Below are 27,701 nucleotides of genomic sequence, written 5' to 3'. Positions count from 1 at the left end.
GACAAGCCGTCGGCTTGCTGTGCTCCTCAAGGCCACTAAACATAGTGACCCTCAGATAAACAAATCCCGATTGATTGTCGTAGTTTTGTAAGGTTATACTAACAAAGTGTGTTCATTTTCTTTGGTGAGTAAAAATAAGCTTGAAAGAAAACGTGCGCTGCTCAGTGGATTTTATGAAGGATAGACTCGTCAATAAATCCCTTGAGCCAACACACTTGGGTCTCGCCAGCAATTGGTTGGGTGTCAGCGCGGTTAACCTACGTCTATGGATCGGTGGACGTTGAAAAGGCCCGACCTACTTGGATTGGGTTTTTGGAGCTGACCTTACTTCCTGCAAGGTCAGCGTTCGATTCCCGATAGTCCAAGTGCTTGGGCACTAACTACTCCATCACCCTCGTCTTGATATCCCAAGTCCTTGTCCTCATATCTCAGCTACGTTCCCGACTCCCAATCAGGGATCCCAGGTTCGATTCACGGGCGGGACAGCAATGATTAGGCACGTCTCCTTTCTCCTAATGCGTCTGTTCACCTAGCCGAAAATATGGAGTTAAACAACTGTTGAGCTGTTACAGTTGTGCTTGCGCGGGTTGAACTTCGGCTCTTTGGTCCCGCCTCTATTGTTGGTTTACATCTTAGGGAGGGTCAGTAGTTCGACCTTGCGGGGACCTCAATACAAGCTTAAGGTATATATATGAACACACCGCCATAGTGACAGTATTGGGCAGCGTCACTCATCCTGTGAGTGGACACACCACCATAGTGACAGTATTGGGCAGCGCCACTCATCCTGTGAGTGAACACACCGCCATAGTGACAGTATTGGGCAGCGTCACTCATCCTGTGAGTGGACACACCGCCATAGTGACAGTATTGGGCAGCGTCACTCATCCTGTGAGTGGACACACCGCCATAGTGACAGTATTGGGCAGCGCCACTCATCCTGTGAGTGGACACACCTCCATAGTGACAGTATTGGGCAGCGTCATTCATCCTCTGAGTGAACACACCGCCATAGTGACAGTATTGGGCAGCATCATTCATCCTGTGAGTGAACACACCGCCATGGCAGCATATATGTTCGCCCCCAAACAGGAAGAAACTCCGCTGGGTTGTTCATCTTGTCACTTGTACCCAGACATAGTTGCATTAAAGTATACATTTGAAAAACCGGGGCATCGGAGCAGACACTCGACCTTGCGAGAACATCTAACTGAGTACATCTGTAGATGAGTACAAACACATGGGGCTCTGATAGCCTCTTATCTGCTCAGTGACTTCCACCAGCTGGACCAGCGCAAATGATTCAGCATTAGCCAGGCAGTGGGACAAGCAGAGCGCTGTCCTGTTGCTCTACGCGTCCCGCCAGCTGTCACCAATATTGCTGACTCCCAACATCCACAAAGTCTCTCTTTACCATTATATCTACAACTTGCTGACAGCCACAGTGCCCTCGCTAGAGGTATATTCGACAATGAAACCAATTCTCGCTCTCTGCTTGGTGGCGAGTCTGGTGAGAGGTGAGGTGAGAAGTGTGAGAGGAGGTGCGGACACGGTGGACGCACAGAACATTGAGATTAATAAGGAGAAGTTAGTGTTGGGTGAGAGAGGCAGTCCTGAGGTGCAGGAGGAGTGGCCGCCGGGGGAGAGGGCCAGCATCACCACCCAGCCCAACATTGTCCTCCTCCTAGCTGACGACCTGGGCTATGGTGACCTCAGCATCTCTGGTCATCCTACCTCCAGGTTGGTCGCCATAGATATATAAATACAATTTAAATAATATATATTGCTCTCAGATTGTGTATATGCATTTCATAAGGCTTGTATATGGTCTCAGCAACTAGCTGTGACCCTATAGTTGCTCATATAGTTAAATATTCCATTGCACTCTCTCAAATTGAGTGAATCATGTTCAGTAATGTGTGGATCTCTTAACCGTCAACATTAAACATTGTACAAAGCCTGATGCAACAACCTACAGGACGCCCCGTCTGGACGAACTGGCTGAGGGCGGCAGGTTCTTCACACAGTTCTACGTCACCAGCCCCATCTGCAGCCCCTCCAGGTGAGTGTTTGGGGTCCCCAAAAGTCACGTTCTAGGACCATTGGCATTCTAAACACCATAACAAGTCGTGGTGCACATTAATCCGTCAATCTAATGTGTGTTAGGCCTATATAAACAATCCTAGGCCTATATAAATAATCCTAGGCCAAACACACGCAATCTTAGATTTATTTCAGTACACTCATCCTCCTGAAATGATAATACTTGAAGTAACTATTTGGTGGAAAGTACCAACATGTAATGATGGTCCAAGAGAAAAGTAGTTTTTCTAGTATTAATTTCATAGTCCGAAGAAAATTAATCTAAAAAAACAAACTTAAATATTCATAGTCTTAGTATAGCACACATAAGCACTATTTTAGGCCTAAGGTAGCGTTTATTAGGCCTAGGGTTGCTAGGAGACGTTGGGAATTAATATTTATGCTGTGGTTAATAAGTTTCCGGCTTGTCCAAATTCAATAACACAAAAAGCTAACATTCAGGTGGTCCATCACTACATATCGGTACTTTCATTTTAGGAGGATAGGCTGAATTAAGCGCATAATGCATGTACTACTAGGCTAGGAAATAAAATACTACAAAACGGATTATTTTTTTTTTTTTGGGGGGGGGGTGGGGTTGCAATTAACGGTCCATAATATGTACTTTTATCTACAGTAACCCATCCTACTGTTATTTATTGATGTCATGGATACATGAAAACTTTAATCCCAGGAATTATAAACCCACCCTTATGGAGACAGATTAATTTACGTTATGGGATATAAGTAAGAACGCAAGAAATCCACTAACGGGGAAAACGGGAAATAAAAAACAGAAAAAAAAAACATTGGTGCAATGGTCAATGTACTAGAGGCTATAAAGAGAAGGATGACAAGCCCAACACAACGTATTGTAACTCTTCTTACAAGGAGACTGAAGGGTCAATCTGCTAATAAATAAATAAATAAAAAGTCAGAAGGAGTAGGTTTAAACAGAACTAGCTTAACACGAACCAACAGAGGAAATAGGTTTTAAACAGGACCAGTCTAGTACGAACCTACAGAGGAGGGTGGGGGTTAAACAGGACTAGCCTAGTACGAACCCATAGAAGGGATGGGGTTAAACAGAACTAGCCTAGTACGAACCCATAGAAGGGATGGGGTTAAACATTACTAGCCTAGTACGAACCCATAGAAGGGATGGGGGTTAAACATTACTAGCCTAGTACGAACCCATAGAAGGGATGGGGTTTAAACAGAACTAGCCTAGTACGAACCCATAGAAGGGATGGGGGTTAAACATTACTAGCCTAGTACGAACCCATAGAAGGGGATGGGGTTAAACAGGACTAGCCTAGTACGAACCCAAAGAAGGGATGGGGGTTTTAAACAGAACTAGCCTAGTACGAACCCATAGAAGGGATGGGGGTTTAAACAGAACTAGCCTAGTACGAACCCATAGAAGGGGATGGGGTTAAACAGGACTAGCCTAGTACGAACCCATAGAAGGGGATGGGGTTAAACAGGACTAGCCTAGTACGAACCCATAGAAGGGATGGGGTTAAACAGGACTAGCCTAGTACGAACCCATAGAAGGGATGGGGGTTAAACAGGACTAGCCTAGTACGAACCCATAGAAGGGATGGGGGTTAAACAGGACTAGCCTAGTACGAACCCATAGAAGGGATGGGGGTTAAACAGGACTAGCCTAGTACGAACCCATAGAAGGGGATGGGGTTAACAGGACTAGCCTAGTACGAACCCATAGAAGGGATGGGGGTTAAACAGGACTAGCCTAGTACGAACCCCATAGAAGGGGGCGGGGTTAAACAGGACTAGCCTAGCATCCACCAACTACGATCCCCACAACTCTGAGGCTATGGTCCGTGCCCCACAGGGCGTCACTCCCTGACGGGGCGGCTGCAGGTGCGGAGTGGAGTGTACCCGGACCGCGTTCTCCCCAGACAGCAGCTCGGACTCCCACACAACGAGACCACCATCGCCGCCCTCCTCAAGGATAAGGTCAGGCGCCATCTTAAGTATTACCCTGAATTTCCTCTCATCAACTTCGTGAACAAAACAAAATCTATATTTTTACTATTTAATGTATACTAGAAAAATTACATTATTTAAAGCAAATGAAGTTGAATCATGTTTGTAGCAGTAATAAATAAATGTAATGTAATGAAGTGATATGATTTAAATGTTAATTTATCTCGTTATCATTTAATGTCAATAATTCTAGTGTACGAGAATCATTTTAGGGAATATAAGTGAGTGGGTTTCGAACTCTGTGTTTCTTCTAGCTGGGAAGCTGTCAATATGTCTAAAAGATTAAACGTTATCGCCTGAGAACAAAGCAGCATCACTCCCTTCTCGAACGTAGCATAGCGTATCGCAGCGAGGTGACCTGGCAGGCGTTTTACCCAACCACTTGGGCTGGACGGTAGAGCGACGGTCTCGTTCCTTTCATGCTGGTCGGCGTTCAATCCCCGATCGTCCAAGTGGTGGGGCACCATTCCTACCCCCCCCCCTTCCCATCCCAAATCTCATCCTGGACCCTTCCAAGTGCTATATAGTCGTAATTGCTTGGCACTTTCCTCTGATAACTCCCTCCCACACGCACGTTTCCTTTCACCTAATGTCTCTGTTCACGTAGCAGTAAATAGGTGCCCAAGAGTTAGTCAACTTGTTATGGAGACGCATCTTGAAGAGGGTCAGTAGTTCTACCTTATGAGGACTTCCATATATATGCACAGGCTGCCTGTCCCAACAAAACGAACGATAAAACCTTTTGTTAAGCGTAAAAGACAATTAAAAGACTGGATCAGTTACTTTTGAGACAGGCTGAGACAGTTTCCAAGACGAGACAGTTCAATAAGCCGAGGACAACAGACATGTTAGTTTTGGTACAATGTAGAGGTTCACTCCCTTAGTGCTTGCATCAACGACAATCATAAATAAGAGACACAAGAGCCACAACTTTCACTCCAACTCACACTTCTACTTTCATCTAGTTTTGTGTGTGTGTCTTGACAGGGTTACCGCACCCTGATAGTGGGCAATGGCACCTGGGGGTTGGCACCACTGGAGAGTACCTCCCCACCCACTATGGCTTCGACCAGTACCTGGGAGTGCCTTACTCCCACGACATGTGCCCCTGTAAGGTGTGCTTCCCAGGCGACCAGCCCTGCCTGGAACAGTGCCCGAGTTCTCATGTGTCATGTCCCTCTTCAGGTAAGTTTATTTATATATTTATATATATTGCAATGCTACAGTTTACAGAAAACACACACTTATATAACAATATACCAATCAGTGTTCGAAGACCTCGTCCAGCTCTTCAGGGGTCGGGTGCGTACCCAAGATACAGCACGCATTTCCCCTCTGAACAGCGACACTGAGGCGCTGGAACATGAAACTGGCCGCTCTTGGGTCTCTAGTCTTCCCAGTTTATATATATATTGTGACGGTAACGCGTTGGTGTTCGGCTGTTTAAGGCTAGGGTATGGCCTCGTCACATAGTTATAAAAAAAAATAGAAAAACTGGAACTTCGTCTGTGGTAAGGTAAGGAGAAGACACACAAAACACAAGTAAACTTTAACAATGAAATTTTAATTACGTTAAATAAATCAAAACATGAAAAATAATGCACAAACAAATATGTATAATAAAATCAATCAATCAAAATAATAAGAATACTTAAATGACACAATGAAAAGTTACGTTAAGGCAAAATAACAAGAAGTGCAATACAACAGTTAAGTGGGAGGTGCTGGAATATTGGCTTAAAGCCACCACCCTCTCTCAGTACACGCTACGTCTAGCTGGGAGGAGTGCTGGCTACGAAAGCACGGAACATTCTGAGGACTGATGTTGGGGCGACCCCAGACATCAGGTAGTATTGGGGGGCGAGTGCAGGTGCAGCCAGACCGGCGACCAATCAGCGGAGCCGTAGCGATCAACGGGTAGTTTTGGTGGTTGGAGTTCGAACAGGTGGCTGGTTGCATACGTTTCTGCTCACCCTGGCAAGCCTTGCTGGTGCTGGTGTTGTTGTTGGACATTCTTCCATAGTCTTTTTATATAATTGTGAAGACGTAATTTTTGGAGGGAAGAGCAGGCTCAATCTCTTGAAGGAGATTATCGTCACAATATATATATATATATATATATATATATATATATATATATATTATATATATATATATATTATATATATATATATATATATATATATATATATATATACAAGAAAGTTCACTGGGTTTATAGGAGTACAAAGCATTAATGTTTTTACATTCTTGTAAAGCCACTAACATGCATAGTGTTTCGGGAAGGTCCCCAATCTAACAGATAATTTTAAGCAGGTAATTTCTAGCTAAGTCTCACATCTCCCAACATTCCAGCGTTTGGTCGCAATTTTTCTTCATGCCATTCACTTCAATGATTATAATACTTGCTTAAGGTGATATTAGTAAGGTAAGATGAAGATATATTATGTAACTTGGGCTAATCACTGTACAGCTACGGTACCAGCCACTTGACTTGATGGGTAGAATTATGACCCTCGCTTTTTGCAAGGTCGCCGTTCGATTCCCGATAGTCCAAATGTATTGTTATACTGGCCTAACCGCTTCCGCCTGATAATTACCTCACCTTAGTGTAACAAGATCTATAAATGTACGAACGACTTAACGTTCGTACACTATGCCACAGGTTGTACAGAGGTTCATTACTACTAACAAATACGGATTATAAGACCAGAAGCTAAGAGCCGTTGCTGTCAACCTGGCCAAGTTGGCGACAATGAAGGCGGGCCCAGGAGCTAACTAGACTTACTCAAACCTGGGCTTTAAACCTTCCATGGAGCAACATAATTCTACCAACCTGTCTATGGTACTTCCTGTTAATGTCCTACTGTACAAGACTAGAGCCAATGGCCGCATTAAAGGTAACTTACATATATCAATAAATTCATCTTTTGCCGCAGAAGGCCAGGAAAGTGTAGGGTAAACAACGCTAAGAGAATAACATTACATTTTTCTCTTACGTTACGCCACATGCAGTGAGTACAGACCACGTTACTCCACATGCCCAGGCAAGGCATGATACAGTGGGTACAGACCACGTTACTCCACATGCCCAGACTGGGCATGATACAGTGGGTACAGACCACGTTACTCCACATGCCCAGACTGGGCATGATACAGAGGGTACAGACCACGTTACTCCACATGCCCAGACTGGGCATGATACAGAGGGTACAGACCACGTTACTCTATACTTCCAGCAACACGACGGTCGTGGAGCAGCCGGTGGACTTGACGAGCCTCACAGGGCGTCTGGTGGAGCGAGCGCGAGACTTCATCCAGGGACGCGGCCGCCGCTGGCAGCCCATTCTTCCTCTACTTCCCCTTCCACCATGTGAGTTATTTAGTTTTAGCCCACTGGCTATTTATCTACTTCCTGTTCCATTTCCTAACTATATTCTCTTTCAATCTCTATTTCGTTTTCCATTCCATAGCTTCCTGTTTCTAGGATTTATATTTTCTCTGTCATTTCCTCTAATTCCTTGTTTGTTATCTGTCCATTTCATATACTTTTCTTTATATTTCCACTAAGCCTCTTTCCCTTTTCCATTCCCATTTCATCACTAAGATATTTCACCCATTTATCCGTTATTCGTCAACTACTTCGTCTTTTCGCCATGTATAAGTTAACAAGTTTAAGTTGACCAGTCTAGTTTTCTTTCATTTCCACCATCATCATATCCTGATTGCCCAGCTTAGGAGTGGTCTAGATGCTCCATCAGACACACCCATTCATCTCATGAGTAAGCCTGAAATGAGTAAAACTTACTGGGGGCATGATGAACCTGCCGCGAACACTATGCTTACACTAATGAGATATATACAAGAGTTGTTACATTCTTGTACAGCCACTAGTACGCGTAGCGTTTCGGGCAGGTCCCTGGAATACGATCCCCGCCGCGAAGAATCGTTGTTACAACCAAGTACACATTTTACTGTTGCGTTAAACAGAGGCTACAGTTAAGGAATTGCGCCCAGTAAATCCTCCCCGGCCAGGATACGAACCCATGACATAGCGGTCGCGGAACGCCAGGCGAGTGTCTTACCACTACACCACGGAGACTGGCTAATGGCTCTGTTCAAATGTCAACAGGTCGCACTGCAGCAGCCAGTAAGGTATACGCACATCAGTCACAGGTTTAGGGCTCCTTGTATGAATATCCCTAAAGACGTCCACCATGCCCAATCGTTCCGTTTTAACCAATATTCTACATAAAACACAGGTACACCATCCGCAATTCGCCTCGATGGATCACTACGGGAGGAGTGAACGAGGAGCCTTCGGCGACTCCCTGGAGGAGCTGGACTGGGCTGTAGGTCAGGTCGTCGACCAGCTCAACAACCTCAACCTTATCAACTCGACCCTAATATGGTTCACCTCAGACAACGGGTAGGTCACGACCCCGGTGTGTGGGTTATTAAACTATCTGCATACGCAAGTTGCATACACGAAGGCGCTCAGACATATCTTCGTTTCTATGTGGTTGTAATTCACGTTTATTTTGTATATATATACATATGGTCCTGGGTTCGATTCCTAATATCTAATATCAATTAGATATTTTAAAAGTTTACACGTGAGTTTCTATTTAATTGACTCATTAAATGAGTACTATTAATGAGTGTTTTGAATTAGACCGAGCCTGAGGCGGAAAGAGCGCGGAGGATGCGCAGGACCGCTGCGCTGTGGCAAGGGGACCACGTGGGAGGGAGGAGTCAGGGTGCCAGCCATCGTCCATTGGCCCCCGCACATCACCCCAGGTCTGTGTTACTAGCCCACTCTTATCGCGTTATATCTCTTCATTACCCTGCCATCAATATTCCATTTTAAGATCCTTTTGACTGTTCTCCCTAAGCTACAATTTAGTTTGAGTGAGTGAGTGCCAGCTGTATCAGATCACAGCACTTGAGACAATTAATTGACGCCCTCGGCGAAATGGACTGGACATACCCCCACATGCGCTCGGCGGTTTCGGGTGACCGAGCGGCAACACTGAAAAGTGCATACTCTTTTCGCTGTCCTGACCTTAATTTTCGATGTTCAGATTTCATTTTTGTACCAATGTGTTCGCAACAGAATGATCTATAAGAACATATAAGAACATATGTATATGTCACCAAAGCATGAGTTAAATCACACAAAAAAGCTAAAGAACTACATTGATACATCGATCACTAGCCGTGAGCTCCAAACAGCGACGAAATGTTTCTATTCTTTTCAGGGTTGTCAACTCCACACTTGTCCTACAGCGTTAAATTTGGTATCACTGTGATCGCAATTAAATTCCCTACACGAACACATGCATATAGATGTAGAATCATGATCGCGGCTCACACCAAGAGTGTGTGAAGTGGGCGATTACCCTCGCCGTGTCAACAATACAATAGTCTTTCCACTAAGTTACAATATAATGCCGTTCTCCCAAATAGGCCATGTGCCTATTAGAGAAAACGGCAATTTAATGGCAAACATTTTCATACTATCCCCAAGTCGATCGAATAAGAATTGGATTTTATACAAATATTTTTTAATCGCGCGTAAATTTACGATGCTACCGCAACTACTGGTCAAAATACCGGTATTGTACGCGTCGTTTAGGTACGACTCAGGCGCGCTAAAGAGTTTAAGCAAGTCCAAGCTATGTCTGGGTACAAGTGACAGGATGAACAACCCAGCGGGTTTTCTTCCTATTGGAGATACTTTCCATTAGTACATGCTGGTATGGCTGTATGTCCACTCACACAATGAGTGGCGCTGCCCAATAAACTCGCCCCTCGGGGCAAAATTTAAATCACAGCCGACTGGAAGGTATCTTTACCTTGACATTCCCTGAACTACAAGTAACAAACACACCTTCCAGCAAAAACTAGTAACGAAAATCCAGTACTTTTAGAAGGAACAACACTTGGCACTATTGATTCTGTTATAAATAATTTACGGCCATGTGAACACTATACTTACACTAATGGCTCTGTTCAAATGTCAACAGGTCGCACTACAGCAGCCTGTAAGGTATACAATATAACAGATGTACACAGACAATGTCAGCCTAAACACCTGGCTTAGCTCCACACATGCACAATTAGCTTCACTACAACTGGCTATTAATGCACTCAAAAATAATTGTCTGTGATTCAAAGTCAGCTCTTCAGGCACTTGAACACCCAGCATGTAAAACAGATACAAGGAATGTTGTAACATCCATTATAAACTACATATATAATATACATGGCAAGAGTTTCAACACCTCATATGGATGGCTACCACCTCATATAGGTGTTGTCTAACGTGATGACGCGGACAAGACAGCTAAAGCTGTCCACGATATAAGCTTAATTTATATTTATACACAGGCTACCTTCCCCTCCGGCAAAATTATTTAATTATTATCAGGTCGGTGTATGGGACTGGCGTCGACCCTTGACGTGCTGCCCACCCTGGCTACCCTGGTCAACCTCGACACCTCTGACCTCACCCTCGACGGCGTCGACATCTCTCCCCTCCTCAGGGACCCACTGGCTCAGGTGGGTCGGTGGACAAGACCCTAAATTCTCCCCAGGGTCTCTCTCTCCTAAATTCTATAACATGCAAGTGTACCAGAGTTAGCCCTCTCGGCGCTCACTGGAATACGACGCGTGTGTAGCTAACATTAGCATTAATCACTAGAACATGATCTATGATCATTGGAGCTATACAATAGTATCGAACACGCGTTCCTGTATACTCCAGCATTAATAAATTAACCAATTGTTAATTCCATCATTAACACTGGACCACCACTGTACCACCAGAGTCCCCGGAAGATGTACCCAGTGTACCCACAGGCGCCTACGCAGTCTCTTGGGCCTTTTGCTGTTACAAATGGCACCTACAAGGCTCACTTCTACACCTTGGGGTCAGGTGAGCTATGCCAGGCACTCTGTGGCACGGGGGGGGGGGGGGGAGGGGGGGAGGGGAATCACCAGAACTTTACACTGTGCTTGGACTTGATCTCATTTTACTGTTACTCGTTGCCTAATAACTGTTTTATTGCCCTCAGCCCTGTCAGACGGGGGCAACTACGACCCCATGTGTCCGGCCAGCCACCCCCTCACCCCCCACAACCCTCCACTCCTCTACAACCTCCAGCACGACCCTGGCGAGCGCTACGACCTCAGCAACGACACCAAGTACCTGTGAGTTCGATGGATACCGGATGGCATTCTCAAATCTACTTTGTATAGCGGTTAACATGCACGAACGTACAGGGAGGGGATATTGAAGAGTTTCATTTACAAAAATTATAGAATGTATTTTAGGGTGAAAAGAATTATTAGGGGAAAGCGTTAAGCAATTATGACTATAGCACTGGGAAGGGGTCAGGATAAGGATTTGGGATGGGACGGAGAAGAGGAACGGTGCCCAACCATTTGCACGGTCGGGGATTGAACGCCGACCTGCATGACGCGAGACCGTCGCTCTACCGTCCAAGGGGAATGCTATACTGTCTGTCTTGTTCCCCAAACAAAGGGAACCAGAGTACCCAAATGAGCCACAAAGACACTAGAAAGAATTATTTCAGTGTCAAAGTAGTTAACAGGTGGAATGCATTAGGAAGTGATGTGGTGGAGGCTGACTCCATACACAGTTTCAAATGTAGATATGATAGAGCCCAGTAGGCTCAGGAATCTGTACAGCAGTTGATTGACAGTTGAGAGGCGGGACCAAAGAACCAGAGCTCAACCCCCGCAAGCAGACTTAGGTAAGCATCAGCACGATATACTTGAGTTAATTTTGCCCATAAAATGTTGTATAGTGATCACTCCGTTCTTGAACCCAATGGCGTGAACGGATTATTAAATTATTAGTTTGTTATATATTTTTCGAGTCATGTAATTATCATACTGAATTGTTTAATAATTCAAATGTAGTCCGATGTTTCACGTCTTCAAGACGCAGTAGTAACTCTGGGTTCCACTCTCACATAACTCACTCGAACGGAATAATTGGGACTGAACTCCCATTTGTTATTCCGTTCCATCCGGCGTCGACTGGCCGGATGGAACGGACACTTTCACACACAACCTTTCGCCCGTCATCGCCAATTGTTGCCATATTTTTTTCAACAGCGAGGTGTTGAATATGCTGACACAGTGGCGAGAGGAGCACATGGCAACCGTGACATGGATGGAGGCGCGAACCACAGTCGTCGACCCGATGGCGGAGCCCTGCTGTACCCTTCCGTCCTGTAGTCCCTTCCCCGGGTGCTGCGACTGTCCTGCCCCGTCTCGTCCTGCCCCGTCTCGTCCTCTCCCGTCTCGTCCCGTCAACCACATCAAGGGCTACCTCCTCCAAGGCCCACAACCACCAACATTCTGGCAGTGGCTGTAGATATTACACACTCTAGCACTATGCTGCGTCATCTGAGTCAGTCTTCAGTCTTTTTTTTGAGATATATACAAGAGTTGTTACATTCTTGTAGAGCCACTAGTACGCGTAGCGTTTCGGGCAGGTCCCTGGAATACGATCCCCTGCCGCGAAGAATCGTTTTTTCATCCAAGTACACATTTTACTGTTGCGTTAAACAGAGGCTACAGTTAAGGATTTGCGCCCAGTAAATCCTCCCCGGCCAGGATACGAACCCATGACATAGCGCTTGTTATGCTAGGGGCTGTAATATGAGTATTTGAACACTATAGCAACATAATTGGGTATAATAAAAATGACAGCAAACCTAATCATGCTTATTATTTAGTATATTTAACCTAAATACCATGATAATGTATATTTAAGAATTAGTATGGTCTAGTATATTAGCCTGAAAACGTTCCCAATTAAAATTTAGTTTTTGTTTTAAACCCTTTGGAAAGGGGTCAGGATAAGGATTTGGGATCTCGACAACAAAAATTAATTGATGGGGGGGCCTTTGACAAGCTGCCGGCTTCCTGTGCTCCTCAAGGCCATTAAACATAGTGACCCTCAGGTAAATAAACGACCCGATTGATTATCGCAGTTTTGTAAGGTTATACTAACAAAATGTACCCATTTTCTTTGGTGGGTAAAATTAAACTTGAAAGAAAACGTGCGCTGTTCAATGGACCATATGAAGGATAGACTCGTCAATAAATCCCTTGAGCCAACACACTTGGGTCTTGCCAGCAATTGGTTGGGTGTCAGCGCAACTAGACTGACTCAGACTTGAGTCAGTCTAGTGTTGACAAAGGCTTTAACAAGTCGAAACGTTCACCTCATTTCATATTTCTCTGTGGATTTTCCGCATAAAATGATCAGTGTTTTGTGATCGTCAATTGCATATATATATATATATATATATATATATATATATATATATATATATATATATATATATATATATATATATATATATATATATATATATATATATATATATATGTCGTACCTAGTAGCCAGAACGCACTTCTCAGCCTACTATGCAAGGCCCAATTTGCCTAATAAGCCAAGTTTTCATGAATTAATTATTTTTCGACTACCTAACCTACCTAACCTAACCTAACCTAACTTTTTCGGCTACCTAACCCAACCTAACCTATAGAGATAGGTTAGGTTAGGTTAGGTAGGGTTGGTTAGGTTCGGTCATATATCTACGTTAATTTTAACTCCAATAAAATAAAATTGACTTCATACATAAGGAAATGGGTAGCTTTATCATTTCATAAGAAAAAAATTAGAGAAAATATATTAATTCAGGAAAACTTGGCTTATTAGGCAAGTCGGGCCTTGCATAGTAGGCTGAGAAGTGCGTTCTGGCTACTAGGTACGACATATATATATATATATATATATATATATATATATATATATATATATATATATATATATATAAGCTGCCTGTCCCCAATAAAATTAATTAATTAATATCCCAGCTCCCTTGTCTTCATACCCCTTACAAGTGATATATAATTATACAGCTAACCGGACATGACAAAGCTAATCTCATTGAAACATTAAAACATACTCAACAATTAGGAGTATATATCGATGCTGACAACTTGTTGTTGTTGTTCCTTGCTTGTTTGTTTGTAACACAAACCACCACACCACCACACCAGAATATATGCCACCACACCACAGTATACCACCACACCAGACTATACCGCCACACCAACACACCACAGTATACCACCACACCAACATACCACAGTATACCACCACATCACAGTATACCACCACATCACAGTATACCACCACACCACAGTATACCACCACACCACAGTATACCACCACACCAACACACCACAGTATACCACCACACCAACACACCACAGTATACCACCACCCCACAGTATACCACCACATCACAGTATACCACCACACCACAGTATACCACCACACCAGACTATACCGCCACACCACAGTATACCACCACACCAGACTATACCACCACACCAACACACCACAGTATACCACCACACCAACACACCACAGTATACCACCACATCACAGTATACCACCACACCACAGTATACCACCACACCACAGTATACCACCACATCACAGTATACCACCACACCACAGTATACCACCACACCACAGTATACCACCACACCAACACACCACAGTATACCACCACACCAACACACCACAGTATACCAACACACCACAGTATACCACCACCCCACAGTATACCACCACACCAGACTATACCTCACCACACTACACCATTTAACACACAAGGGGCCCTTGTGTGTTAAACTATACCACCCCACCAGACTATACCACAGTATACCACCCCACCAGATTATACCTCACCACACTACACCATTTAACACACAAGGGGGCCCTTGTGTGTTAAACTATACCACCCCACCAGACTATACCACAGTATACCACCCCACCAGATTATACCTCACCACACTACACCATTTAACACACAAGGGGGCCCTTGTGTGTTAAACTATACCACCCCACCAGACTATACCACAGTATACCACTCCACCAGACTATACCTCACCACACTACACCACATAACACACAAGGGGCCCTATGGTGGAGGCTAGCGAGACTCGGGCCCGCCAACGGAGCACCTCAGCTTTAAGGCTGAGTCTCATGGCCCCCCCTCCCCCCCCCTCCCCCCCCCCTTCCCCTCCCCCCCCCCCGTGTTCCCCAACACACCAGATGCACAACCGCTCAAAATAGAAACTCCTGCGAGTATACTAGTTTTGGCTGAGCTTTATCTAGAGCACGGCTCTATAGTCTTGCTGGAGGCTCTATAGCAGCAGGGCTCTAGTTCTACTGGAGGCTCTATAGCAGCAGGGCTCTAGTTCTACTGGAGGCTCTATAGCAGCAGGGCTCTAGTTCTACTGGAGGCTCTATAGCAGCAGGGCTCTAGTTCTACTGGAGGCTCTATGGCAGCAGGGCTCTAGTTCTACTGGAGGCTCTATAGCAGCAGGGCTCTAGTTCTACTGGAGGCTCTATAGCAGCAGGGCTCTAGTTCTACTGGAGGCTCTATAGCAGCAGAGCTCTAGTTCTACTGGAGGTTCTATAGCAGCAGAGCTCTAGTTCTACTGGAGGCTCTATAGCAGCAGAGCTCTAGTTCTACTGGAGGCTCTATAGCAGCAGGGCTCTAGTTCTACTGGAGGCTCTCGTGGCACTAGACGTAGCCACCGTGTTCTCTAGTGTTCTCTAGCACAAGACAGAGACAAGCAGCTGATCATATAACATATAACCAACTATAATTGGTTATATGATATATGAGAAATAATTGAAAACTATTCTCATTCTTGGCGTATTTAAGAGATTTTGAATGTACTGTTCCGGAGCTTTGCAGCATATCTCAGGTATATATTACCGAGTATATGCAAATTATGCGCTACCTGACAACAGTATAGGAACGTGGCAAAGAAGGGAACTATGAGGGGAAAGTGCCATTAAGCTATCACGACTATATATAGCATTTGGAAGGGGGTCAGGATAAGGACTGGGGGATGGAATTGTGCCTAACCACTTGTGGACGGTCGGGGATTGAACGCCGACCTGCATGAAGCGAGACCGTCGCTCTACCGGCCACCCCAAGTGGTTGGCTAATGTAATTATAATTTGTAATTTCTAATTATGTAGAAATTATAACTCTCATCGGTCTAGCAGCTGAGCAATGGTTCATTCTTTGGTTCAAATGGTTCATTCTTTGGTTCAAATGGTTCATTCTTTGGTTCAAATGGTTCATTCTTTGGTTCAAATGGTTCATTCTTTGGTTCAAATGGTTCATTCTTTGGTTCAAATGATTCATTCTTTGGTTCAAATGGTTCATTCTTTGGTTCAAATGGTTCATTCTTTGGTTCAAATGGTTCATTCTTTGGTTCAAATGGTTCATTCTTTGGTTCAAATGATTCATTCTTTGGTTCAAATGGTTCATTCTCTGGTTCAAATGGTTCACCTTTGAAAAGTTTCATTGCACTAACTACCGTAGTTCTGTACCATGACCAAAGGCTTACATATCTCGTCTGTAACCGGAGCGGTACAAAGATTAAAAAAAAAAAAAAAAAAAAAAAAAAAGTGCTTGGTGCTTTCCCCTGATAGTTCCCTTCCCTCCCACGGTCATTGTGGAGATGAATAACATATTACCTGGGAGAGCGTATCTCATTCTCCCATTTAATATCTTCTTGAGCATACTCATCACAGAAATTCATCAAGTTGGAATTGTTATAAATCACACAAGGGGGGCCGTGACGAGGATTCGAACCTGCGTCCGGGAGCATCCCAGACACTGCCTTAATCGACTGAGCTACGACAGGGTAAAAGGGTTGAAATTGCGTCTGGGATGCTCCCGGACGCAGGTTCGAATCCTCGTCACGGCCCTTGTGGATTTGTTCATTTGATGCATCACGTTAGTGTGATCTCTGTGTGTGTTGGAACTGTTCTTAGTTTTTCAGTTCATTTGCTGGTTCTGTTTTGCTTTCGAGTGGTCTCATGGTCTAGATTTGTTGACATTTTTGGGGTGGATATAATTATATTTTTGTGTTAAAACTCGTATTTGTAGAACGAGCTGAGGTTTTGAGCGGTCTTTTGAATATGATATATCATATATGATATCTGATATATCCTGTCCAAAAAAATGGTACTTGACAAGTTTCCGTCTGTCAAATATGTTTATCGGAAAAAGTGCCCTCAAGGGCGCTCTTCCACAAAGTCTTTTTTCTTAAGTCCAACGTAAAGAAAGTTCAAGACAACGTGCAACCATTTTGGTCATAGCTCAGGTTATCCAGTCACTTTTGAGATGCTGTTTCACTTGTGTTATCAGTGACAATTAGTTCTCAAAATTTTCAAAATTTCTGGAGCATTTTAATCAGTGGTTCCTCTTGTATGATGAGTGATACACCACTTGTATGATGAATGATACACAACATTAGTTACAAATACATCAAAACTACTTCTCCTGGCCAAAAATATCTCATCCTGGCAGTATACTGTATAGAATTGTATACTGTATACTGCTAACAAGAATTTGTTTCAGCTCTTTATTTTCACACATCCATAAGTGTCTTCAATTACGTTTGTATGTATTAGAGTGCCAAATGTAATAGGCAGTTCGCCTTCATGTTTATTGGTAATGGAGTGCCTCCTTTCCTAGTGTTCAACGGCATTACTTTCACTAGCTAATGTGTTCTCAATAGCGTTACCACTAGCTAAGACACAGACACACATGCTTGCGTCACAGCGTCACGCTACTAGCCAAGACACAGACACACATGCCTGCGTCACACTTAGCGTCACGCCACCAGCTAGGTCACAGACACATACTTGCGTCACACCTGCGTCACCATTGCGTCACACCGGGATTTGGTTGCCATGAGCACGCTCCCACACTCCTCCGGGATCTCTCCAGCAACATCGCCAAGTTAGGGTGTGATATACTCGGTAAAGATCCAAGTTAGGATGTGATATGCTCAGTAAAGATTCAAGTTAGGATGTGATATATTCGATAAAGATCCAAGTTAGGATGTGATATACTCAGTAAAGATTCAAGTTAGGGTGTGATATACTCAGTAAAGATTCAGGTTAGCGTGTGATATACTCAGTAAAGATCCAAGTTAGGATGTGATATACTCAGTAAAGATACAAGTTAGGATGTGATATACTCAGTAAAGATCCAAGTTAGGATGTGATATACTCAGTAAAGATCCAAGTTAAGATGTGATATACTCAGTAAAGATTTCAGTTAGAATATGATATACTTCTTTAAGCTTTCATTGCCCCATCCAACGAGTCCTATACAATTATGGCAACCCTATAGAGTCCTATACAATTATGGCAATCCTATAGAGTCCTATACAATTATGGCAATCCTATAGAGTCCTATACAATTATGGCAACCCTATAGAGTCCTATACAATTATGGCAACCCTATAGAGTCCTATACAATTATGGCAACCCTATAGAGTCCTATACAATTATGGCAATCCTATAGAGTCCTATACAATTATGGCAATCCTATAGAGTCCTATACAATTATGGCAACCCTATAGAGTCCTATACAATTATGGCAACCCTATAGAGTCCTATACAATTATGGCAACCCTATAGAGTCCTATACAATTATGGCAACCCTATAGAGTCCTATACAATTATGGCAACCCTATAGAGTCCTATACAATTATGGCAACCCTATAGAGTCCTAGGAAGGATGTGAGGGAGGCAGAATGGCCGGAATTTATGTTGAATTCCTTGCACCGTATTCCATAGCACTCTCCGCTTTCTACCAATTGTGTGCAGCTAAACGTCTTAGCAATGACAGCCTTCTTGAGTGAGTGCAAGTTACTGCTCGTGAGTATGACGTCGTAGATCTCCTCCCATTGGCTACACGAGGTCACTTGACCTTTGACAGGAGCCAATGACAGGGGCGCCTACCGGACGCTATCTTGTTATAGCGCAATAATACATTAAAGTTTATATGCCGCAATAACTTTCATAGAAATGTTTTTACATGGGAACATATACAATATTTCCTGACAATGCTTCGTGCTGAGTAGGGTACGTGTGGGGCGTGAGGTGCAGTGACGAGTCTGTATTGTGTGTGTGTGTTGTGTGTTGTGTGTGTGTGTGTGTGTGTGTGTGTGTGTGTGTGTGTGTGTGTGTGTGTGTGTGTGTGTGTGTGTGTGTGTGTGTGTGTGTGTACTCACCTAATTGTACTCACCTAATTGTGCTTGCGGGGGTTGAGCTCTGGCTCTTTGGTCCCGCCTCTCAACCGTCAATCAACAGGTGTGCAGATTCCTGAGCCTACTGGGCTCTATCATATCTACATTTGAAACTGTGTATGGAGTCAGCCTCCACCACATCACTTCCTAATGCATTCCATTTGTCAACCACTCTGACACTAAAAAAAGTTCTTTCTAATATCTCTGTGGCTCATTTGGGCACTCAGTTTCCACCTGTGTCCCCTTGTGCGTGTTCCCCTTGTGTTAAATAGACTGTCTTTATCTACCCTATCAATTCCCTTCAGAATCTTGAATGTGGTGATCATGTCCCCCCTAACTCTTCTGTCTTCCAGCGAAGTGAGGTTTAATTCCCGTAGTCTCTCCTCGTAGCTCATACCTCTCAGCTCGGGTACTAGTCTGGTGGCAAACCTTTGAACCTTTTCCAGTTTAGTCTTATCCTTGACTAGATATGGACTCCATGCTGGGGCTGCATACTCCAGGATTGGCCTGACATATGTGGTATGTGTGTGTGTGTGTGTGTGTGTGTGTGTTTACACACACAAGTATTCCCCTAGATGTACACCCCTAGACGTACTTTGAGGATCGAGCTTTAGCTCTGGAGCCCAGCTTCTGCAGCTACTGATTAGTTAACACACTGACCCCCCCCCTCCCCACCCAGCTTAATACAACTTCCTCTTTTGACCTCTTCCATTCACTTATAATATAACTCTTACTCTCAAACAATTCTCCTTGAATCTTCCGTGACTAACCACCAAGTTACTCGTGAACCTGTGACTCTTTGTATCTTACATGTCGTTAACATATCTCTAGCGCTCCTCTTCATAAAACTTGATTTTAGGGTCTATGTATTTGCCCCAAAGATGCGACAATCAGGTGGGAAGACACAATGACCTAAAAATAATGTCCGCTATTTTTAACATCACAACAATCTGTTTAACGGGAGACAATATTCCTTTCCCCTCTGAGGACCCCTTCAGCCCCTCCTCACTCCTCTCCCTGGAGGAGTGAGTGTATCTTGAGTGCCTAAGAAGACACTCTTTTCACTGTTTACAGTCCCAAGAGTGAGTATGTGTGTTAAGTGTAGACAAGGATATCACTGTAATCAGCTCGCTGTGGAGTTCTCTGGGAGAAGGGGTCTGTAACTCTCCCTTGCATAGGGAGGAGTTACAGACCTCTCTGTAACACTCCCTTGCATAGGGAGGAGGAAGCCTCTATATAAATCTAACGTAACGTAAACACAGGCTGCCTGTCCCCCCCCCTGCCTCTATAAATTATTATTATTATTATCATTATTTGGGAACGTTTAGATTGATTGTCTGTTCAACGCCTGCGAGACCCAGCAAGACATTATAAATCAGTTTACAATTTGATGAAGATGCCAGTTAAGACACAAGTGTGTGGGAGGCTGTTGTTGGCAATGGTTGAGTAATTTGGTGGTGGAGGTGTGGGTGTCAATATTGGTGGACGGGGTGGGGGGGGGGGAGGGGGTGGCCATGACTGTGGCCTCATATTGGACACATTCATCATTACTCAACACTTCCTCCCTTCACTGTTATTCTAATTACCATCATCATAGTATATATATATATATATATATATATATATATATATATATATATATATATATATATATATATATATATGTGTGGTAATATATATATATATATATATATATATATATATATATATATATATATATATATATATATATATATATATATATGTGTGGTAATATATATATATATATATATATATATATATATATATATATATATATATATATATATATATATATATGAAGGGTACCACACTGGAAAAGGAAACAGGCTACTCTTGAGCCTTTTGGTTTTTCGATGAGCTTGGAACCCAGATCTCTGAGAAACTTGTGGAACTTTCTCGTGGATCAAGAGGTTCGGATCCTATAGGAACAAAGCTGTACCAGTGGTGTACTTCTCTGTGCTTGAGATGGTGGGGTGTAGGTGTCTAATGAACAAATCCACAAGGGCCGTGACGAGGATTCGAACCTGCGTCCGGGAGCATCCCAGACACTGCCTTAATCGACTGAGCTACGACAGGGTTAAAAGAGTTGAAACCGAAGTTCTACTGGACTTACTCGACCTTACATTTAACCCTGTCGTAGCTCAGTCGATTAAGGCAGTGTCTGGGATGCTCCCGGACGCACGTTCGAATCCTCGTCACGGCCCTTGTGGATTTGTTCATTTGATGCATCACGTTAGTGTGATCTCTGTGTGTGATCTGTGTGTGTGATGCGTGTGTAGGTGTCTAACTTTGTTGATTCACAAGCGAAGTCCTATATACCAGTTTCATTTCTTCACTGGCATAGAGTAATTCCATCTGGTCACCCAACAGGGGCCAACAGAATTATGAGCCATTAGAAAACGAAGCTCTCTCTCTGCTGGACACTGAGCAGAGGTGAGGCTCCTCTTAATGATGTGACTTCGTTGCAGTTCGTGTGGACTTTCTGCCGTGGAAGCCAAGCAGTTTGTATTCACCTGCTTCTGCCTCACTACAAGTATGCTTATGAACAGTGTGGATGGGAGCAGCAGCAAGGTTATCTTCTTGAGGTTATCTTGAGATGATTTCGGGGCTTTAGTATCTCCGCGGCCCGGTCCTCGACCAGGCCTCCACCCCCCAGGAAGCAGCCCGTGACAGCTGACTAACACCCAGGTACCTATTTTACTGCTAGGTAACAGGGGCATAGGGTGAAAGAAACTCTGCCCATTGTTTCTCGCCGGCGCCTGGAATCGAACCCGGGACCACAGGATCACAAGTCCAGTGTGCTGTCTGCTCGGCCGACCGGCTCACGTTGTTGTTGTTGTTGTTACAGATTTAGCTACTCAGAACGAAGTGTCCATGTAGCACGGCCTATGGTGAGCCCGTAAAGCAGCAAGGTTGAGAACTCCGTGGAGTTCTCTACCTCTCCGAGGTAGAGAACTCGACAGTCTCCGTGGTGTAGTGGTAAGACACTCGCCTGGCGTTCCGCGAGCGCTGTGTCATGGGTTCGTATCCTGGCCGGGGAGGATTTACTGGGCGCAATTCCTTAACTGTAGCCTCTGTTTAACGCAACAGTAAAATGTGTACTTGGATGTAACAACGATTCTTCGCGGCGGGGATCGTATTCCAGGGACCATAGGATTAAGGACTTGCCCGAAACGCTACGCGTACTAGTGGCTGTACAAGAATGTAACAACTCTTGTATATATCTCAAAAAAAAAAAAAAAAAAAAAAAAAAAAAAACTGTTGTAATATAGACAAAGTAGAGGTGAGGTGAACATAGTCACTAGGTAGGCATAGTGACTCTCTGACGAGTCACATAAATTATCCGCTAAATTTACATTTTCCTTGAGGGCCTGACGGCTGAGTGGACAGCGCTCAGGATTCGTATTCCTAAGGTTCCGGGTTCGATCCCCGGCGGAGGCGGTAACAAATGGATAATGTTACTGTCACCCTCATGCTCCTGTTCCCCCTAGTAGTAAATAGGTACCTTGGAGTTAGACAGCTGCTACGGGCTGCTTCCTGAGGGTGCGTAACAAAAAGGAGGCCTGGTCGAGGACCGGGCCGCCGGGATGCTAAGCCCCGAAACCATCCCAAGATAACCTCAAGATAACGTTATCTAATGCAAAGGAGGAAAATAAAAAGTCTGGAACAGCAATCTGAGCGGATGTGCGGACACCGAGGTCATCGAATCTGACGGGAAGAGTTGATAACATTTTCTGGGACAGGACAGTTATCTTATGAAAAGATAACATGTATTATGAGCAACAATGTTACCAATCCTATCTTCCACCCTACTTAGGTACCAGTGATTTTCTCTCTCAAGGATCTCATCAATAGCGTATGACCCCTCTGGAGATAGCAACAAATGTACCTGGAATCTTTACATCCCGATTGGAGATGCAGAAAACTGGTTTCTAAGGAATTTTTGTTTCCTCCAAACTCCTTGTGTGTTTCGGCGGGTCACGTGGTTGTCGTCATGGCAACGCTACAATATACCTCAAGGTTTATTCAAACTTCTCTCCCGGAAATGTACATCTATCTATCTTGAGGTTATCTTGAGATGATTTCGGGGCTTTAGTGTCCCCGCGGCCCGGTCCTCGACCAGGCCTCCACCCCCAGGAAGCAGCCCGTAACAGCTGACTTAACTCCCAGGTACCTACTTACTGCTAGGTAACAGGGGCATTCAGGATGAAAGAAACTTTGCCCATTTGTTTCTGCCTCGTGCGGGAATCGAACCCGCGCCACAGAATTACGAGTCCTGCGCGCTATCCACCAGGCTACGAGGCCCATCTATGTCATCTCGAGAGGTTATCTTGAGATGATTTCGGGGCTTTTTAGTGTCCCCGCGGCCCGGTCCTCGACCAGGCCTCCACCCCTAGGAAGCAGCCCGTGACAGCTGACTAACACCCAGGTACCTATTTTACTGCTAGGTAACAGGGGCATAGGGTGAAAGAAACTCTGCCCAATGTTTCTCGCCGGCGCCTGGGATCGAACCCAGGACCACAGGATCACAAGTCCAGCGTGGTATTTTCTACCCCATTTCTCATTCTCTCCTCTCTTCCACGTTTATTCCCATTCTCTGTCCATCCCCCATCCTGGGAGCCGGTTGGCCGAGCGGACAGCACGCTGGACTTGTGATCCTGTGGTCCCGGTTTCGATCCCGGGCGCCGGCGAGAAACAATGGGCAGAGTTTCTTTCACCCTGTGCCCCTGTTACCTAACAGTAAATTAGGTACCTGGGTGTTAGTCAGCTGTCACGGGCTGCTTCCTGGGGGTGGAGGCCTGGTGGAGGGGCGTGGCCGCGGGGACACTAAAGCCCCGAAATCATCTCAAGATAACCTCAAGATAACCTATCCCCCTCCCCCCCTTTAACCCCGTCTCCCTCACCCCCTTGAGTTGTTGGAGTCTGGTTCATCACCGGACGCGACTATAATCTGATGGATATGTTGACCAATCCACACACTAGAAGGTGAAGGGACGACGACGTTTCGATCCGTTCTGGACCATTCTCAAGTCGATTGTGATTACCAACTTGGACCAATCGACTTGAGAATGGTCCAGGACGGACCGAAACGTCGACGTCCCTTCACCTTCTAAGTGTGTCGTCTGGTCAACATACTTCAGCCACGTTATTGTGACTCATCGCCTGTTGGATATATTCCCTGAACGGTATATTTTTTGCTGTGAGTTTAACACGACGAGGGCTTGATCTCTGGGGCCAGATTTACGAAGCTGTTACGCAAGCACTTACGAACCTGTACATCTTTTCTCAATCTTTGGCGGCTTTGTTGACAATTATTAAACAGTTAATGAGCTCCAAAGCACCAGGAGGCTGTTTATAACAATAACAACAGTTGATTGGCAAGTTTTCATGCTTGTAAACTGTTTAATATATGTAACCAAAGCCGTCAAACATTGAGGAAAGATGTACACGTTCGTAAGTGCTTGCGTAACTCCTTCGTGAATCTGGCCCCTGGTTCCCAGTGAATATTTATAAGTTAAATATATATGTTTCCCCCAGTCTGTCCACTTATTAAAACTTAATGTATTGAACAGCCTCTCTCTCTCTTTCTCTCTCTCTTGATCATTTTCTTCGATCTATTACAAGTATTAATGTTAGTTTGTGATTTGAGTATGTGGTATCTTGAGATTGTAAAGTCCTTGGTTATTTCTTCAATGTGACGATTAGAGCTAGAATATTTTCTCCTCTATCTGGTTCTGTTATCTGTTGGTAGTTTGGTGTAGTTTGTACCTAAGCAGTTTGGTGGGTGGGTTAATGAGCATTTGGCCCTTGTTGACGTGGACGATTTGAACTACTGCTACTATCTACTATCTGCTACTATCTACTATCTGCTACTATCTACTATATGCTACGATCTGCTACTATCTACTATCTGCTACTATCTACTATCTGCTACTATCTACTATCTGCTACTATCTGCTACTGCTACTACCAGTCCATCTGAACCCCCCCCATAGGTTTCTAGTTCACATTTACGACAGTAATAAGCGCTGACAAATAACACGGTACATGTAGTAACAAAAGTAACTAGTAACTATTTACTAGTTACCAAGAACTAGTATCTAAACAGGAGAATGGGTCTCTTGGAGACGACCTCTCCCAAGCAGGGTGAAGGAGATGATGTCCCAGCATCACCGTCTCACCAGATCAAACCCGAGTTTACCGCCTTGGCTCTCTCTGAGACGCAGTTCACTGGTTGTAAACAATTTATGAGTGCTCTCGACGCAAGTGTATTACGGAGCTAGTCCAACGTCGTCCTCTCTCACCCCTTACGTCGTCCTCTCTCACCCCTTACGTCGTCCTCTCTCACCCCTTACGTCGTCCTCTCTCACCCCTTACGTCGTCCTCTCTCACCCCTTACGTCGTCCTCTCTCACCCCTTACGTCGTCCTCTCTCACCCCTTACGTCTTAACCCACTACTCCTTCCCTTCTTCTCTCTTATACTTCTCCCTTCTGCTCGTTCCTTTCTCCATCTTGCCTTACCACCCATCTTCAGCTCTTTATGCATCTTCAGCTCTTTATGTAATAACTTGGTACCGGTTCTCTGGCTCTTTATGTAATAACTTGGTACCGGTTCTCTGGCTCTTTATGCAATAACTTGGTACCATTTGTGGATATAATTTTTAGTCTATGATAGACATGACTATGTCTATCAGATCACTTAATAAATCACCAATTATTAAAAATAAATCTAACGAGATCTAAGACCTCAGGTTAGTCTTGAATTAAATCATTCCATAATTATATATAAAAAAAGCAGAAAGACTAAAATGGTCCACGCAAAGGATATGAGGACAAGACTGATCTGTACTTAACCCCCCCCTCCCTCCCCCCTTTGAACTACCGAAGGCTCGAACCCTGACCCGCAAGAAGGGAAGCAGCTACGCCAAAATCCAATTGCGTATATATGTCGTATTGAACATGTGAACAGCTTTCCTAGAAAGTCTATTTACGGTAATCCCGGTCTTGCCAGGCAAAGGTCGTAGAGTACAGGATTTCCCACGGGATTTTCCAAAGGATTTCCCACGGGATTTTCCAAAGGATTTCCCACGGGATTTTCCAAAGGATTTCCCACGGGATTTTCCAAAGGATTTCCCACGGGATTTTCCAAAGGATTTCCCACGGGATTTTCCAAAGGATTTCCCACGGGATTTTCCAAAGGAATTCCCACGGGATTTTCCAAAGGAATTCCCACGGGATTTTCCAAAGGATTTCCCACGGGATTTTCCAAAGGATTTCCCACGGGATTTTCCAAAGGATTTCCCACGGGATTTTCCAAAGGATTTCCCACGGGATTTTCCAAAGGATTTCCCACGGGATTTTCCAAAGGATTTCCCACGGGATTTTCCAAAGGATTTCCCACGGGATTTGTGATATTGTCATCAAACATCCAGTCTGGATTATGGACCAATCCCTGGAAGCCAGCGGCGATTTACACTGCCGTACCCAATGACCATTTAATTACATTTACATACACTTATTCATTCTATAACACTCGTAAATTGTCAATTTTACAATGAAATTATTTACGTTTCGGAAATATATACAGTGATATATAATGAGGTTGAAATGATTTTCAGTCAAAAAAGTCTCTAGTTTCATTATTTTGACGTCTATAATGTTCAATGTATTATTTGTATTACTAAGGGTATATTTTGTGTAGGCTCGCACGCAAGCCTGAGCACCGAGTCTCAGGTTTACACAAAATACACAATAGAATGTGTATTTAGTACTATTTCAAATACAAAATACACCAGCTATTTGTGTATTTTGTCCCGCAAGTGAAAGCTTCGAACTACGTCAATTTTAAGGGGTATGTAGGGGGCTCTGAGCTGTTGTATGTACCCTCTTACACCCAGGGTAATCCTCTCCCATGGTATTCCCTTCCCACAGTATTCCTCTCCTATGGTATTCCTATCCCACGGTAATCCTCTCCCATGGTATTTATACCACTCTCCTCCACTATGGTCATCAACTCCCATGGTATTCCACTCTTCTCTCCCATGGTGGTCGCCCGCAATGCTGCAGGTGACATCAAAGGGTTGTATAGCAATGTTTGAAGTGCCAATCAGACGCGGGATAATTCTGGCACTCGAGTAAATATGCAAGGGAATAGCGCTCAATATATTAACTGATTGACCTCTTTGGTCGATCTTGTTAAGAGAGAGAGAGAGAGAGAGAGAGAGAGAGAGAGAGAGAGAGAGAGAGAGAGAGAGAGAGAGAGAGAGAGAGAGAGAGAGAGAGAGAGAGAAAGAGAGAGAGAGAGAGAGAGAGAGAGAGAGAGAAAGAGAGAGAGAGAGAGACAGAGAGAGAGAGAGAGAGAGAGAGAGAGAGAGAAAGAGAGAGAGAGAGAG

The 27,701-nt window shown here is 44.2% G+C and overlaps 1 protein-coding gene and 1 long non-coding RNA gene across 2 annotated transcripts in view; one reads left to right on the top strand and one right to left on the bottom strand.

Moving 5' to 3' along the window:
• LOC138357111 (uncharacterized) overlaps positions 1-27,701 on the bottom strand; it is a 192,827-nt gene that overhangs the window by 65,892 nt on the left and 99,234 nt on the right. The gene's annotated exons all lie outside the window — the stretch shown is intronic.
• LOC123771454 (arylsulfatase A-like) lies at positions 1,303-12,852 on the top strand. Its single transcript, XM_069313696.1, is given in 14 exon segments — positions 1,303-1,740; positions 1,979-2,062; positions 3,941-3,950; positions 3,952-4,065; positions 5,083-5,104; positions 5,107-5,284; positions 7,335-7,413; positions 7,415-7,468; positions 8,358-8,524; positions 8,771-8,895; positions 10,529-10,659; positions 10,927-11,035; positions 11,175-11,310; positions 12,244-12,852. Coding segments are annotated over 14 exon segments (1,740 nt in total). The 5' UTR covers positions 1,303-1,471; the 3' UTR covers positions 12,506-12,852.

Source organism: Procambarus clarkii, chromosome 76, assembly GCF_040958095.1.
Source record: "Procambarus clarkii isolate CNS0578487 chromosome 76, FALCON_Pclarkii_2.0, whole genome shotgun sequence".
Taxonomy (NCBI): domain Eukaryota; kingdom Metazoa; phylum Arthropoda; class Malacostraca; order Decapoda; family Cambaridae; genus Procambarus; species Procambarus clarkii.
This window is presented reverse-complemented; position numbering and strand designations above follow the sequence as displayed.